The sequence below is a fragment of the Clavelina lepadiformis genome, chromosome 8 (assembly GCF_947623445.1).
Source record: "Clavelina lepadiformis chromosome 8, kaClaLepa1.1, whole genome shotgun sequence".
In the NCBI taxonomy this organism is placed as follows: Eukaryota; Metazoa; Chordata; class Ascidiacea; order Aplousobranchia; family Clavelinidae; genus Clavelina; species Clavelina lepadiformis.
In genome coordinates this window covers 3,437,757-3,451,044 of record NC_135247.1, presented here as the reverse complement: position 1 = coordinate 3,451,044, position 13,288 = coordinate 3,437,757, and the positions used below count along the sequence as shown (strand labels likewise).

General features: G+C 37.2%; 2 protein-coding genes across 2 annotated transcripts in view; both read left to right on the top strand.

Annotated features, from left to right (window-relative positions):
- Nucleotides 1–13,288, top strand: part of LOC143469801 (retinoblastoma-like protein 1) — a 78,088-nt gene that overhangs the window by 39,245 nt on the left and 25,555 nt on the right. The gene's annotated exons all lie outside the window — the stretch shown is intronic.
- On the top strand, nucleotides 1,120–8,370 carry LOC143469348 (importin subunit beta-1-like). Its single transcript, XM_076967013.1, has 21 exons — nucleotides 1,120–1,260; nucleotides 1,432–1,571; nucleotides 1,654–1,755; nucleotides 1,984–2,184; nucleotides 2,264–2,416; nucleotides 2,531–2,590; nucleotides 2,732–2,821; nucleotides 3,053–3,163; nucleotides 3,444–3,545; nucleotides 3,663–3,761; nucleotides 3,982–4,184; nucleotides 4,351–4,465; nucleotides 4,761–4,885; nucleotides 5,059–5,206; nucleotides 5,361–5,469; nucleotides 6,150–6,340; nucleotides 6,857–7,108; nucleotides 7,178–7,286; nucleotides 7,399–7,513; nucleotides 7,785–7,967; nucleotides 8,040–8,370. Exons 1-20 carry the CDS (start codon nucleotides 1,218–1,220, stop codon nucleotides 7,957–7,959), a joined length of 2,643 nt encoding a protein of 880 aa, XP_076823128.1. The 5' UTR covers nucleotides 1,120–1,217; the 3' UTR covers nucleotides 7,960–7,967; nucleotides 8,040–8,370.

The following is a 13,288-nucleotide window of genomic DNA, read 5'->3' as shown; positions in this document are numbered from 1 at the left end:
AGGATCTGCTCCCAACTGATAAAAGTGAATTTTCTTTACCAAGAAGCAGAAAACAGTTCCGTTTTTTCACTTCCAATAAGCAGACATTAGTAATTCCTGACATGAAAAGTTTAGAAATTGCTTTGACTAAATACTAGATAGTTAAGTACCATTTTGCTTCTATTTTATGGTTAGCAGACCTGAGTCAGACCTCAATTGACTTTTTCAAAAGTCAAATGGATTATTTCCCAAACAGAGACAGTGAAAACATTTTAAGATTAAGACAGGCATACACTTTTTAAAATTGATTTTAAACTAATTTTGGTCAACATTTACTTGCTCGTTTTTATCATTTAACTTTTGCTTGACAATTTAATGGATTGTCACTCGTGGCTTATAAATTTTGGTTGTCATGATCATTATTTCTGCGGCTTATATTTTTTATCAAACCACAGTTTTATCCGGCATTTATGTTGGCAAAACAAAAACAACAAAACTGTCTTCTTTTTTCTCTGTACCCCTGATATTGTCTTAGCGTATGAAGGGAATAGTGCAGATGTTAACTGTATACAATTTTATGTTCCAATGCTGCTTACAGTACCTTTACATTCAGTTTTCAATCGAATGTGGCATACAAACAAGGGCGACTTAAATTAATGTTTGGCACCTGTACATGTGGCTCACAATCGAGTAATTATGGCTAACCTTTCACTCATCTAAGACACACACAGGTTATTGTTGCTGTACGAATTTTTCACCAAAAATATCGTATAACAATTAACTTTTAAACCACTTTAAAACCTTGGGTTGTGCTGTGATATTAATTAATCTGCAACCATATCCGCACACATTTTTTTTATAAAATATTATTACCCACTTCGGCTTGTAAAGTTTGAAACCCAGCTTAACCTTATTTATCATTCCAACTTGGCGAAGTAGGCCACATCTATAAACTTTATAGCTGTTGTTTGAATTTTTTTTAGCAAACAATTCTTTCAGCCGCTCGACTTTCAAGTGGTATTTGAATTGCCACTAGTGTGAGTGCATAGTTTATGATATCATGAAGGTAGCTTGCATGTGTAGCACAAATAGACCGAAAATCTATCAAAAATTTCAACTTTTTGCTTCCTTTGCAGGCCGCCATTACTTATAGAGTTTTCTCTATTTTCTTTGACACAGTTTTTGTGCTTCAAGTATTTTTTGCTGCATTGTAACTAGGCTTATCAGCAATATTTGTAATGGCTTCCCTTGTTGAAGTTCTCCAGCAAACTGTTTCAACGAGTAAGTGTTTTGACTGGTATGTTAATAAATATTTTACAACACAGCAATTGCTTTACTGAAAGATGTTATGATCGTTTTACAGCGTTCAACCATATTATAAACATGGAAATATTTTTATATATATAGTTCGTGTAGTTTTCTGATTTAGTGGGCCATGTTTTTTACTTTTAGATCAAAATGAGTTAACTGAAGCGCAACGGTATCTGGAACAGGCTGCACAGGATAATTTAGGAAAGTTTCTCATTGGTTTGTGCCAGGTGCTCGCAGATGTAAGCCACACTCCAGTTGCCAGAATGGCTGCAGGCTTGCAGGTATTTATCCTTTAATCATCCTCAAAATTCAGTTCAATGATATATATACTTGTCGCTTGAAAATGTTTCCATGCTTAACTAGGTGAAGAACTACTTGACATCAAAAGATTCCAATGTCAAGCATCATCATCAGAAGAATTGGCTGGCTTTGGAGGAAAGCTGTCGTGTTTCAATTTGCAACCTGGTAAGATTTGATTGTAAAACTAGTGATCACTTGAAAGTTTATTAATGCAAGAGTTTAAGTTGTCACTAAAAGAGTGTTGGAGAGATTTGCAACTTTGAACTGTCAAGCTAGTGGGAATGCTCGGATTTGTCTCCATATGTATCAATGTTCTTTCTGGCCCAACATATACATAAAATTCAAGTGTACATTCTGTATAAAACATGTAAGTTAACTTTAACGGTGTATCAGGTTGTTCAAGCTCTTGGTACTGAAGCAAGTAGACCGTCCTCAGCAGCTCAAGTAATTGCCGGTATCGCATGTGCTGAAATTCCCTTGCAGCAATGGCCTGACCTCGTTCCAAAATTAGTGCAAAGTGTTACAAACCAGGGCAGTACTGAAACGTTGAAGGAAGCTGCGTTGGAAGCTATTGGCTACGTTTGTTCAGACATGGTACACAAATGCTTCACGTTCATGATTACGGGTCTATATCTTATCAATCTAGCCACAATTTTTGCACATAATTTTACAGGAACCAGAACATCTTACTACATACTCGAATGATATTCTCACAGCTATTGTGCATGGCATGAGAAAAGATGAACAGAACCTCCATGTTAAGCTGGCAGCTACAACCGCAATGTTAAATTCACTTGAATTTACAAAAGCAAATTTTGATAAAGAGGTACAATTCAGTTTTCACCAGTCCTGTGCTCTGAATTTCTTTTGGTTTGTTGTTGTCTTTAATAAGGTAAGGGCTGCAGTAAATAAATATTGAACACATGTTTCAAAATTACAGACTGAAAGGAATTTTATTATGCAAGTGATCTGTGAAGCAACACAAGTAGAAGATAGTAAGGTTAGGACCATTACAAAAACGTGTTTGCTTGAAAGTGATCGATTGCTATGAAGTAAAAAGCATTATTCTACCTATTTTCATTTTTATGGAACCCATTTTATCCATTTAAATACAACCGCCAGCTTTACGCATATTTACTAGATTAAAGTCGTTGCCCTGCAATGTATGGTGAAGATCATGTCTCTTTATTACAAGTACATGGAAGCATACATGGCCCCAGCTTTGTTTGCCGTAAGTATCTCATTGATCATAATTTGATTTTGCCTCGTATCATCCTTAAACATCCAATAATTTTATAAATGTCCTGTTATTTATACGTGATTGCTGATTATTGTGTTGTGTTTTATGTAACACTATTTTAAGATCTTGCCTGTGTGAAGCTCATTGCTCAAATTGACGGTTTTTGTAAAAAAGATGCTAACTTTTGAAACATATTTCAAACAAAAAATTTTCTGATTTTAGATAACAGTAGAAGCAATGAAGTCATCAGAGGATGACGTCTGCTTGCAAGGCATTGAATTCTGGTCAAATGTGTGTGAGGAGGAGATGGACCTTTCCATTGAGCTAACTGAGGTAAGAGTCTCTGAAAACCCTAACTAATACTGACTGTTTTTAATTAGTAAAGTAGGATTTCGTATTGGATTAAGTTAAATTTGTTTTGGTCTGTTCTTAGGTGATAACTGATAAGGATAAGTAACCAATTTTTTATGCAACCAATGATTTTTTTGCATTGTTAATATACACCGTGCTACATTATCCTTTTTATTTTTGCTAAAACAAATTTTATATTAGGTGATTACTAAATTTTTGCTGCAATTTCCCTCAGTTATTATTGTAGCTTTTATTCCTGCAGGCTTATGAGGCTGGGCGTCCACCTGAAAATAGCAGCAAATTTTATGCCAAGGGAGCGCTTCAATATCTGGTGCCAATTTTGACAGACATTCTTGCCCGACAGGTAATGCTATTATCACCCGGGTTCACCGCATTGCAAATGATTTGAAAGGATTAGCTTGTTCCCCTCAACTTAACATGGTTGTGAATGAATTTAACAATGCAATTGCTATAACTTTAGGAGGAGTTAGATGACGAAGATGACTGGAATCCTTCCAAGGCTGCTGGAATTTGTTTGATGTTACTTGCCACATTGTGTGAAGATGATGTCTTGCCCCAGGTACCATGTTGTAGCTTTGAGCTGTGTTTGACATTTCCTTTGTATGAAATTCTTTGTGCAACAGCAAAGTTTGCATTTCCTTGTGGTGTTTTTTTATCTTTGATTTGCTTGTTCAGATTTACCTGGTTACAGCATTGATTTGGAACTTTAATGATTTTTTAAAAATTTTGTTAGGATATGGATTTCTTGTCATTATTAGTAAATCATATGACTCTTGTAGGTTGTTCCTTTTGTCACATCTCACATCAACAGCACAGACTGGAGATACAGGGATGCTGCAGTGATGGCATTTGGCTCAATCCTAGAAGGTCCCAACACAGAAAAATTGGCTGTAATTGCGGAACAGGGAATGCCAATGTTTATTCTTCTTTTGAAAGACGAATGTGTTGTTGTAAGGGACACAACAGCTTGGGCAATTGGAAGGTTTGACGTTTGACATCCTAATACAAGACTTCTGTGCAACAGATACTGTCAATAATACTGAATTAAAAAGTTAATGAATCTCTCTCCGCACATGTCCATTAGATCTTTTCTGTAGACTGAGATGTGACTGCAAATGCCTTTAATGCAAAGTGTATATTTTGTGAAGGATTTGCGAATTGATTCCGGAGGCAGCACTGAAGGAATCCTTCCTCATGCCGCTCCTAACAGCAATGGTTGAAAGTTTGACAAGTGAACCACGCGTGGCTGCAAATATATGCTGGGTACTTAAATTGCTGAATTGTAAATTGCTTGATTTTTGTATCTTTGAAAAGTAAAACTTAGTTTTTTCTGGAAGCTTCTCACAAGTAATTCAGAATGATAATACATGCATTAGTTGATGGTAATTGTCAACTTAAAACAACACAGATTTATTCTTACATTGCCATCATTATACAAAGGATTTAGCTAGTTTTTAGGAGATTGCATTCTGGTTTTCTTCTGATTTTAAAGTCTTAATTGTTACGTTTCATTGCTGGCTTAAATACAATTTATAATTTGACAATTTTTTTACAAAAGGCTTTTTCCTCGTTGGCCGAATCAGCTTATGAAGCAGCAGATGGCGATGACGGAGATCCAGAAACTTACTGCATGTCGCAGGTTTATGAGAAGGTTGTGGAAAAACTTCTGCAGACAACAGACAGGTTAGTTAGTTTTTTGTGTCTAAACTTTTTCATTATATAGACAATATAGTGAAGAACTGCTTGTGCTAATGTATTGCAGTCAAGATCTGAGAATTCAGTTACACAATATAATGTGTGAAGTATGTATGGTGTTTAGCCCTTCATTCCTAATCACAAAACGCATTTTTGTACAGGACTGATGGCCACTTGAACAACTTGCGAAGTGCCGCGTATGAAGCCGTGATGGAAATGATAAAAAACAGTCCAAAAGATTGTTACGAAACTGTTCTGAAAACCACCAACGTGATTATGGACAGAATTCAAGCGCTTTTAATGATGGAGGTGCTCTTTGTTGCTGCTTTTTGTTTCTTACTCAACTTGGCAAATTCACAATCAGTGTATTGTGTCACTCTTATTTAAATAACTTTCTTTGTTTTTTTCTTGTAACCTGACACCTTAAAGACATGAAAACTGTCTTATTATTATTTTTGAGTAGAGTCACATTCAGTCAAGCAGCGACCGATCTCACTACAACGACCTTCAGTCTCTTTTGTGTGCAACCTTGCAGAGTGTACTGAGAAAAGTCAAAGAAAATGACATTGCAAGTAAATGCAGTAGCACTTTTAGCCTTGCAATATCACATGAATGTTTGTAGCAATCTTTTCAAAACGGAGCAGCAGGTAACGTGGTTGCTCTCAACTATGACAAAGAATATGGTCATAGTTTCTATCTATCCGTTTGAATATGTTGTGTTTAGGAGAAAATTCCCTTCCTAACACAGAATTGTCGGCCTTAACAGCTACACCAATATCGTAGTGCAGTAGTATTAATTGATCTCAATTTATTTTAACATCTGCCGGACAACACCTTTATTTTTTGCAAAAACTTGATTACAACACACCGATACATGTGTTGTCCCAGTTAACACATGACTAACTACTATATTTCTGAACTTAACAGTTACCAAGTAATTTTCAATATATACATTTATGATGTTATTTTGCCGTTTTTGTCTTTATGGTTGAAGCAAATAACCATACCATCACGCATCATCATGATTGCTATCTCGAGGAAGCCATAACATAAATGAATAAAACGATTTTACTATAGTAGTGTACAGGCAATGATAAAGTCGATTTTTTTCTGGCTGTAGCATAACCCACATATGTTTGTTGTTTGGTAATATGCCATACATACTCGAAAGTTAAACACTACCAAAAATTTTCTTGGCCATAGAGTGGTCTCTTTCTACTCCCACATTGACATTGTGCTTCTTCCATTGCAGACATTGCTGATAACGTGATGGGAGCTCTTCTTCAGATGCTCACATCAAGCACCAGTGCTGGTGGAGTCCAGGAGGATGCGCTGATGGCGATCGGAACTCTCACTGAAGTTGTCGGAGCAAAGTTCATCGGCTACATGGAAACGTTCAAGGAATTTCTCACCACTGGTTTGCAAAATAAGGCTGAATATCAGGTAATGATCGTTGATGGGAACGATGATTGTGATAAAACTATTAGAAATATCAAAAGATAAAAATGATATGATTCAGCTCTTCATCTGTGGTTGGATAAAAGAGTCAAAATAGTGAACCCTCACATAAAGTTGCACACACTTTAATTAATTTGCCTCTAATATAAACAATTCTATATGCTTGTTGGTAAAAACCTGCTACGACCACTAATGTCTTGAGTAATTGTAATAAAATATTACCTTTGTATATACCACTTTGCCTACATCTTGGTTGTGGATTTTGGCCATGCCCAGTTAACTTCATGTACACTGTACATAAAAAATTCCTTACGTGAACGCTATTTTTCCCCTGCCCCTTTCGCTAACCATATTCGGTCGGCTTATCTAACTACAGCATGTACGTTGTGGCTTCTCTTTAACCATGTCTGGTAGACTGACAGACCACAAGTATTTTTAGTGTCACTAATAAAAAACATTTACTTGTTGAAGTCGATTAAGTTTTTTTTGTTTCTATTTTAGGTCTGCATTGCTGCAGTCGGTGTCGTTGGTGACATTTGTCGGGCAATTGGACGACAAGTACGAACATACTGTGACGACATAATGTCCATTCTTCTTACCAACCTATCAGACGCCAGTGTACATCGAAGCGTTAAGCCTCACATACTTTCTGTATTTGGTGATATTGCTTTGGCCATTGGAAGTGATTTCAAAACCTACCTTACCGTGGTCTTGCAGATGCTTCAGCAGGCTGCCAGTGCTCAAGTGGATAAGGTAGGTTTACCTTACTGTTTATAGACTTGTGAAAACTTTTAGCGCTTATCACAACACTTCTAACCGCAGTCGGATTATGACATGTTGGATTATTTAAACGAGTTGCGAGAAAGCTGTTTGGAAGCTTACACCGGCATCATACAAGGCCTGAAGGGCGATAACGAAAACGAAATCAGCAGTACGTATCTACATACGAGAAACAGTTTGGAATTAACCTTGTTTTTCAGCAAATTTCCCAGTTATCTGACCTTACTTAACTTCTAATACTGACGCACTTTTTATACTTGCAGAGGACGTTGATCTTGTTCAACCACACATCGCATTTATCTTGAACTTTATTGAAGACATTGCCCGAGACGAAGACCATTCTGATGGTACCGTGGCTGCTTCGGCTGGTCTTATTGGGTATTGAATGCAGTGTTTGTCTCCACTTATTTTAATGAAAAATGGGCCTATCTCGCAGTTAGCAGTCGAAATGAGCTAATCAATTACTGTGTAATGTGTACATTCTACAACCTATCGTGATTTTTTATAACTGTTTTCTGACGGTTAGCCTAATTTTGTCAAAATCTTACCTTCCAAATGTTGTCTTCAAAAAGCATGTATTGATTATAAGGGACGTTCCTATGGTACTATAAGACTGCGTCAATCATCTGATGATATTTTTGCTTTACAGGGATATCTGCGTGGCCTTTGGTAAGACCTGGGGCCCTGATCTCTATAGGGGTTTCGAAAGCAAGCAGCCTATACATGAACTTCTAACGGAAGGTAGACGCTCCAAAACCAACAAGACCAAGAGTTTGGCCATATGGGGAACAAAGGAAATCCGTAAACTCAAACCCAAGGCTTGACATGATTTGTAAGCGTTTTTTTTCCTATTCCAGTTCGCATTTTTTGCGGTAAATTTGAATTCTGTCAATTTTCTCTCTAGATGCTTCGATCGAATCTCGTCAATTCTTCGGAAACGTGCTGCGTGTGCATTGTGTTTATGAACAAATGCGTGTGTGACGTTATAATGTGTTATTGCCGCATCTGCCGGCGGAACGTGACGAATGCCTGTTGTGTGAGAGAGCGATTGTTACCAAAACAATGTGTGTGTTATTGCATTAATTTCTTCTCTTCCTGCTGTTGGTAAATGGAGTTGACCAATAAAATTTCCTTCTGATTCTCGTGTGACTTGTATGCCTGTTGCACTGTGCCCTAATGTAAATGTGGTTCCACTGTTGGACGACTACTTCTCAATAAATGCTTAAATCTGTTTATTTTTTTCTTACATATCCGAAGATGAACTCTAGTCGGCCTCTGGGGTTGCCGTCAACGGCAAGGACATAACAATATTAAAGTTAACTATTAATTCTGCATAGTTTTGCGGGCGTATGGTTTTAAAAAAATATATACGTTGTAAGAAGCCGGATTGTAATGACTCCAGTCACGTTATGACAATTGTGACGTCAAGAAAAACAGCTTTAAATAACAAAAATGGACTTTTTTGCGAAAAACTACAACTCTTGGTAAAAAAGTGTCAGCCGGACTAATTTGAAGGCAGATATGATGTTATACTGACTAATTTAACGCAAAGTGTAGTGTGACGTCAGAACAGTTTTTAAACTAAGGGCCTTGACTTGAACTGAGTCAGGAAAAAATTTTCATTCATTTCATTTTTTCGTCAAAAGCGCGGTGGGGACGAAAAATCAAACCAGTTGTTACTAACACGCGCCAATGAACAGGACAAAGTCGAAAAGGCTAAAAACGTGCTCAAGAAAATAACGTTAAGGAGGCGTCAAAGACTTAAAACTAAGATCTCTATGATTTTGTTGGACGTCCTACGTAGGGTTTTAAAAAACCTGTTTAGACCAATCAGAAGGCAGCATGGTTGGTGTTGTTTTCTAGCCAGGGAATTACTCTAGCAGTTGGCGTGCTTCTGTGGCAGTCGTGATAATAAATTATAATAAGTTATATAATTGGCATTTGTTAAGCGATTTGTGTGTTCTCCAGTTAGATGCAATTGAATATTTGAACAAGTGTATTATTCGTGGTTAAATCCGTTATTCAAACAATGAGTTCTACTAAACTGACATTCTGACCGAGAGTTGAAGTGGGTCAAGTGGCAATTGTGTTTCCCGACGCAAAATTGATAGTACTGTGGTGAAAAAGCTTAGATAATGTAGAATAAGGACACGTGGCATGGTAAAGTAGCATGGCTGTCGCCCATTGGTTGGATACAGCGGTATAAAAACTTAGGTTTGGTTAAAATCTGCCCTTATCTCTTCTCATCGTATCAGTTTATCTTCTGGATTATTCTATTTGAATAAGTGGTAGCTTTATTTTAATGTGAAATGGTGATGAAATTGTTTCTGATGTGACTACGACTATATTTCGGACAATATAACAATTTAGACTTTATGAATGTTGTGCTGATTTAAAGAAACAATTAAGTTAGAGAAAGCAGGCGCAACGGAGTCAAAGACACATATGTCTAGGAGTTCTAAAAGAAAGACTAAAAGTCTTTGGCTTTAGGCCAACCTTAAAACAATCAACATCGCCATTCCCACACTTCAATGTCCCAGGTGGGGTGCAGAATTAGGTTAAAAATTAGCACTAAAGTAGCTAGAATTTGTTTTTTTAGGCCCAAAATTGAAGTGTTTATTTTGCGCCTCTGTTAAAAACGTTTGAATGATGATTTTTTGATGGCATTTTATGGAATGGTAGTCCCAAGCATACTAAATTGACATGCTAAATTTCAGAGAGCCCCATGCAGGATTTTTCGAGTAATCAGTCTTTTAGTAAATTCACTGTATAATAAAACAAACAAAGATTTTATGGCATTTTTTGTTGTTTGACGCCTCCTTAATAATTTTTGGAAACAACTAGCACGGCCACTAAACCTATAATTACTTAAATCTATAAAACATGAGTTAAAAAAGCGAAAATTAAGCAAACGAGCAGGTGGTGTGTTCAAGCAACTGATGAATAAAAATTACTTCAGTGCTGTACGTCAGTGGATGGGAAAAGAAACCCATCCCGGGCAAGAGCCCGGTTTTTGGTGGCCATTGCGCTGAAGAAAAACGTTGTTGATTAGCCCGAATTTGTACAGCAAGAATGCACACCAATGATAATCTTTGGAAGATATATGATGACAATGCTGCTCGTTGCAAGATGGAATCTTGCTGAAAATAAACCCCTCTTGATCCGAAGCTAAAGACTTGGGTGGCGCTGGTGGTGATATTCCAATCCAGTAACTAGTTCCAGTCTTTTATCTTCAAAATATGTAAAAGCGATCTGCAGTAATTGTAGTAAATATCCGAAACAGTTGTGTAATGAGTAATGTACCAGTGCCTAATAAGGCCCATTGCTCATATTTCGCAAACCCGTGCAAATAAATGAAAAATTGATGCTTGATCCCCCCCAAAAAAGAAAAAAGGTCTTTGTTACAAAATATGCCAGAAAAAGTACCAAAAATTGCTCTAATAATTTTGAACTGCCCAAAAATTGCCTATTTAATGACGGTTAGGGGGGCCGGTGACCCCCCGCCTGCTGCACCTATGCTGATGGGTCACATTCCTTTAAGTTTTCAACCCACGTTTGTTGGTCGTTGTCTTACACAAATTGGTGGTTACTGTCTTGTTTTATTTGCTTAATACGATTTTTCAGCTATGTTTTGAATCAAAATACTCACAAAATTGGTGGGCCTTATTAGGAGCATAGGCCCATTTTTTGGAATTTTTAATTTCTTTATAAAAATTTTTTGGGGGGTGGTCAGGTATTGTGGTTTTAATATGTTGTAGTCATATACCCTCACTAATAGAATACGATTTTTCAGTCTATTCTCATTTGTGGTTCTTGAGTTTGTGATGATATTATAAAATTGCTTGCAAATCGAATGCCGCATAGAATACTTGTTTAAGGAAATCGGCAAAGCAAAGCATTGCGTTACGTAATCGATTACTCTCTGCTTATCGTATTAAGTCGTGACAAAAATGTCGTGCATGCCTATATTGTGTGTGTTATTATTCATAGTTGTTCAATGCGTTACAGTCTACTAAGTCAACCCTAGAAAGTGGTCGACTTTATTATGTAGCTGTCCCAATGTTTTATCTTGATGTATTCGTTCGATGAAACTTCAATATAATCAGATTATACAGTTGTCATTCCTGTGTTATTATTGCTGAAGTCTATCAAAGTTCACTGTTAAGATATACACAAGTAAACAGACTTTGTAGTGAAGTGGGCAAACCTTACAGGTTAAGGTGCCATACACCACTTTTCATTACAAGTTATTTTCAAAAGAGTGTTAGGTGGGCCTTATTTTGTACAGGTACCTTATTGAAAAGTTACAAGTTACTTAATAAATAAATAAGCTTAAATAAACAGACTGACGTATAATTTTCTTAGTCCGATTCGAAACTTCCCAATATTTTATCAAAATGCTTTATCAAAACTTGTCGTGCGCATGCTGGATGCTTATTGCCTATGTCTAGAGCAGGGGTGGGCAACATACGGCCCGCGGGCCGGATCCGGCCCGCGACGGGATTTTGAGCGGCCCGCAGACAGTTTCCGGTCTTACATGATAATGTGGCCTGCGGCCACATTCTGCCGCAATCCCTGTATTGCGTCACTGAATAAGTCCAAGTTTGCCAACCTGAGAAAGATGGCCATGAATCTACTTGTTATGTTCGGGTCTACATACATTTATGAGCAAACATTTTCGACCATGAACATTAATAAGACAAAGCTGCGTTCCAATCTATTCAGCAATCCGGCCCGCCAAGTACTTCATTTTCTCATATCAGGCCCGCCGACCGAAGAAGTTGCCCGCCCCTGGTCTAGACTCTAGAGTCTAGACTCTAGACTAGTTTGGGAACAAATAATTTGATGTCAGGTGATTTGATTACAACCCAGCTTATCAAGGAAATTCCGTATGACCTCTGTACGGCAGAAAATCAGAATGAAGATGGGTGCAATGACAAAAATTAGACAATACTTAAATTGTGGTGGCTTAGGCCTACTTGTTTTGTATCATAGTTTAATAGAATCTTACTTACGCTACTGTATCTCTGTTTGGTGACCTCGATAAAGCGTATTCGAGAAGTATATTATACATTTCGTCCAATCATATTGAGTTTATCTTTTAATATGAAACATTCAGGCACAGTCGCACAGGTATTGATAATAATTGGTCAATAAATGATTTGTTATTTCTGGAAACCAACATGTTTATGCACAGATACATCAACAAAAACTTGCCATCTGTATTCGACACTCTCTTTGAAATTAACAAAACATTTACTCAATTGGCACAAGAAGCAGAAATAAACTGTTTTTACCGTACTGCAGCCAAGGTACTATGTAGCAGACAATGAAATTTTTGGTGTTAAATTTTGAAATGTTCAGCCTGAACCAATAAAAGATCATCATAAATTAGCATGTGCTTTGAAATGTCACCAACAACTACGCTCCGCAGAGTTACTGGCAAAAAGTAAACAATAGGCCTACAATACAACCCTGTATAGAAGTAGTCTGGGTACGCCCGAAAATCGCATTCCAGGGGTGGTCAATAGGCTCTTTGTCTTTATACATTTAGACAGATCTCCATACTTCATCAGTGTTTTGTGGCCAGGTTAACGCTTTATTTTTGTGGCATCACAGGTTTCCGTTTCCTTAACATCTTGCAGATTTTAAGCCCTCGGGGTTTTGCCACTTTGTTTCTGTCCTTTAATTCTTTCTGAGCATATTTCCGTTTAATTTTGCTGCAAAAAGTTAGCACTATAGGCAACGTCTTAAATCTACAGTTAATGAGAAATATTAAACACACGATACTGTAGGCATAGTGGTTTTAGGCCTCTTCCCTCCAAGCGGGACCCATAGTTCTGTATAAGCGTTCTAAAAAACAAGCATTGCGTACTAAGATTATTGTTAACTAGTCGCACTTTTTCAGGACAAGAGTCACTCACTGATTTATGCTAATTAGCTGTATGAACTGTATTTAGAATAGGGAAAAGTTGTGCAATTTAAACCTCCGTGTGAATTGGTCCCCTCCTGGTTTGAGATTACTTTTGTATTGGTTGATGCTCAAACGTTCACGTGATTTAAGACATTTTGCTAAGACGAAGAAAAAGTTGTGTTCTCTGCTGGCAAATCTCTGAGGTATTAGGCGCTCAATAGCAACAAAAGCTGCAGGGT

Bases quoted from the DNA above. Each gene is read 5' to 3' on its own strand.
- LOC143469348 (XM_076967013.1), top strand. From the start codon at position 1,218: ATGGCTTCCCTTGTTGAAGTTCTCCAGCAAACTGTTTCAACGA. The intron at 2,591-2,731 runs GTTAGGACCATT...CATATTTACTAG, and splicing joins CACAAGTAGAAGATAGTAAG to ATTAAAGTCGTTGCCCTGCA. The intron at 4,886-5,058 runs GTTAGTTAGTTT...ATTTTTGTACAG, and splicing joins CTTCTGCAGACAACAGACAG to GACTGATGGCCACTTGAACA.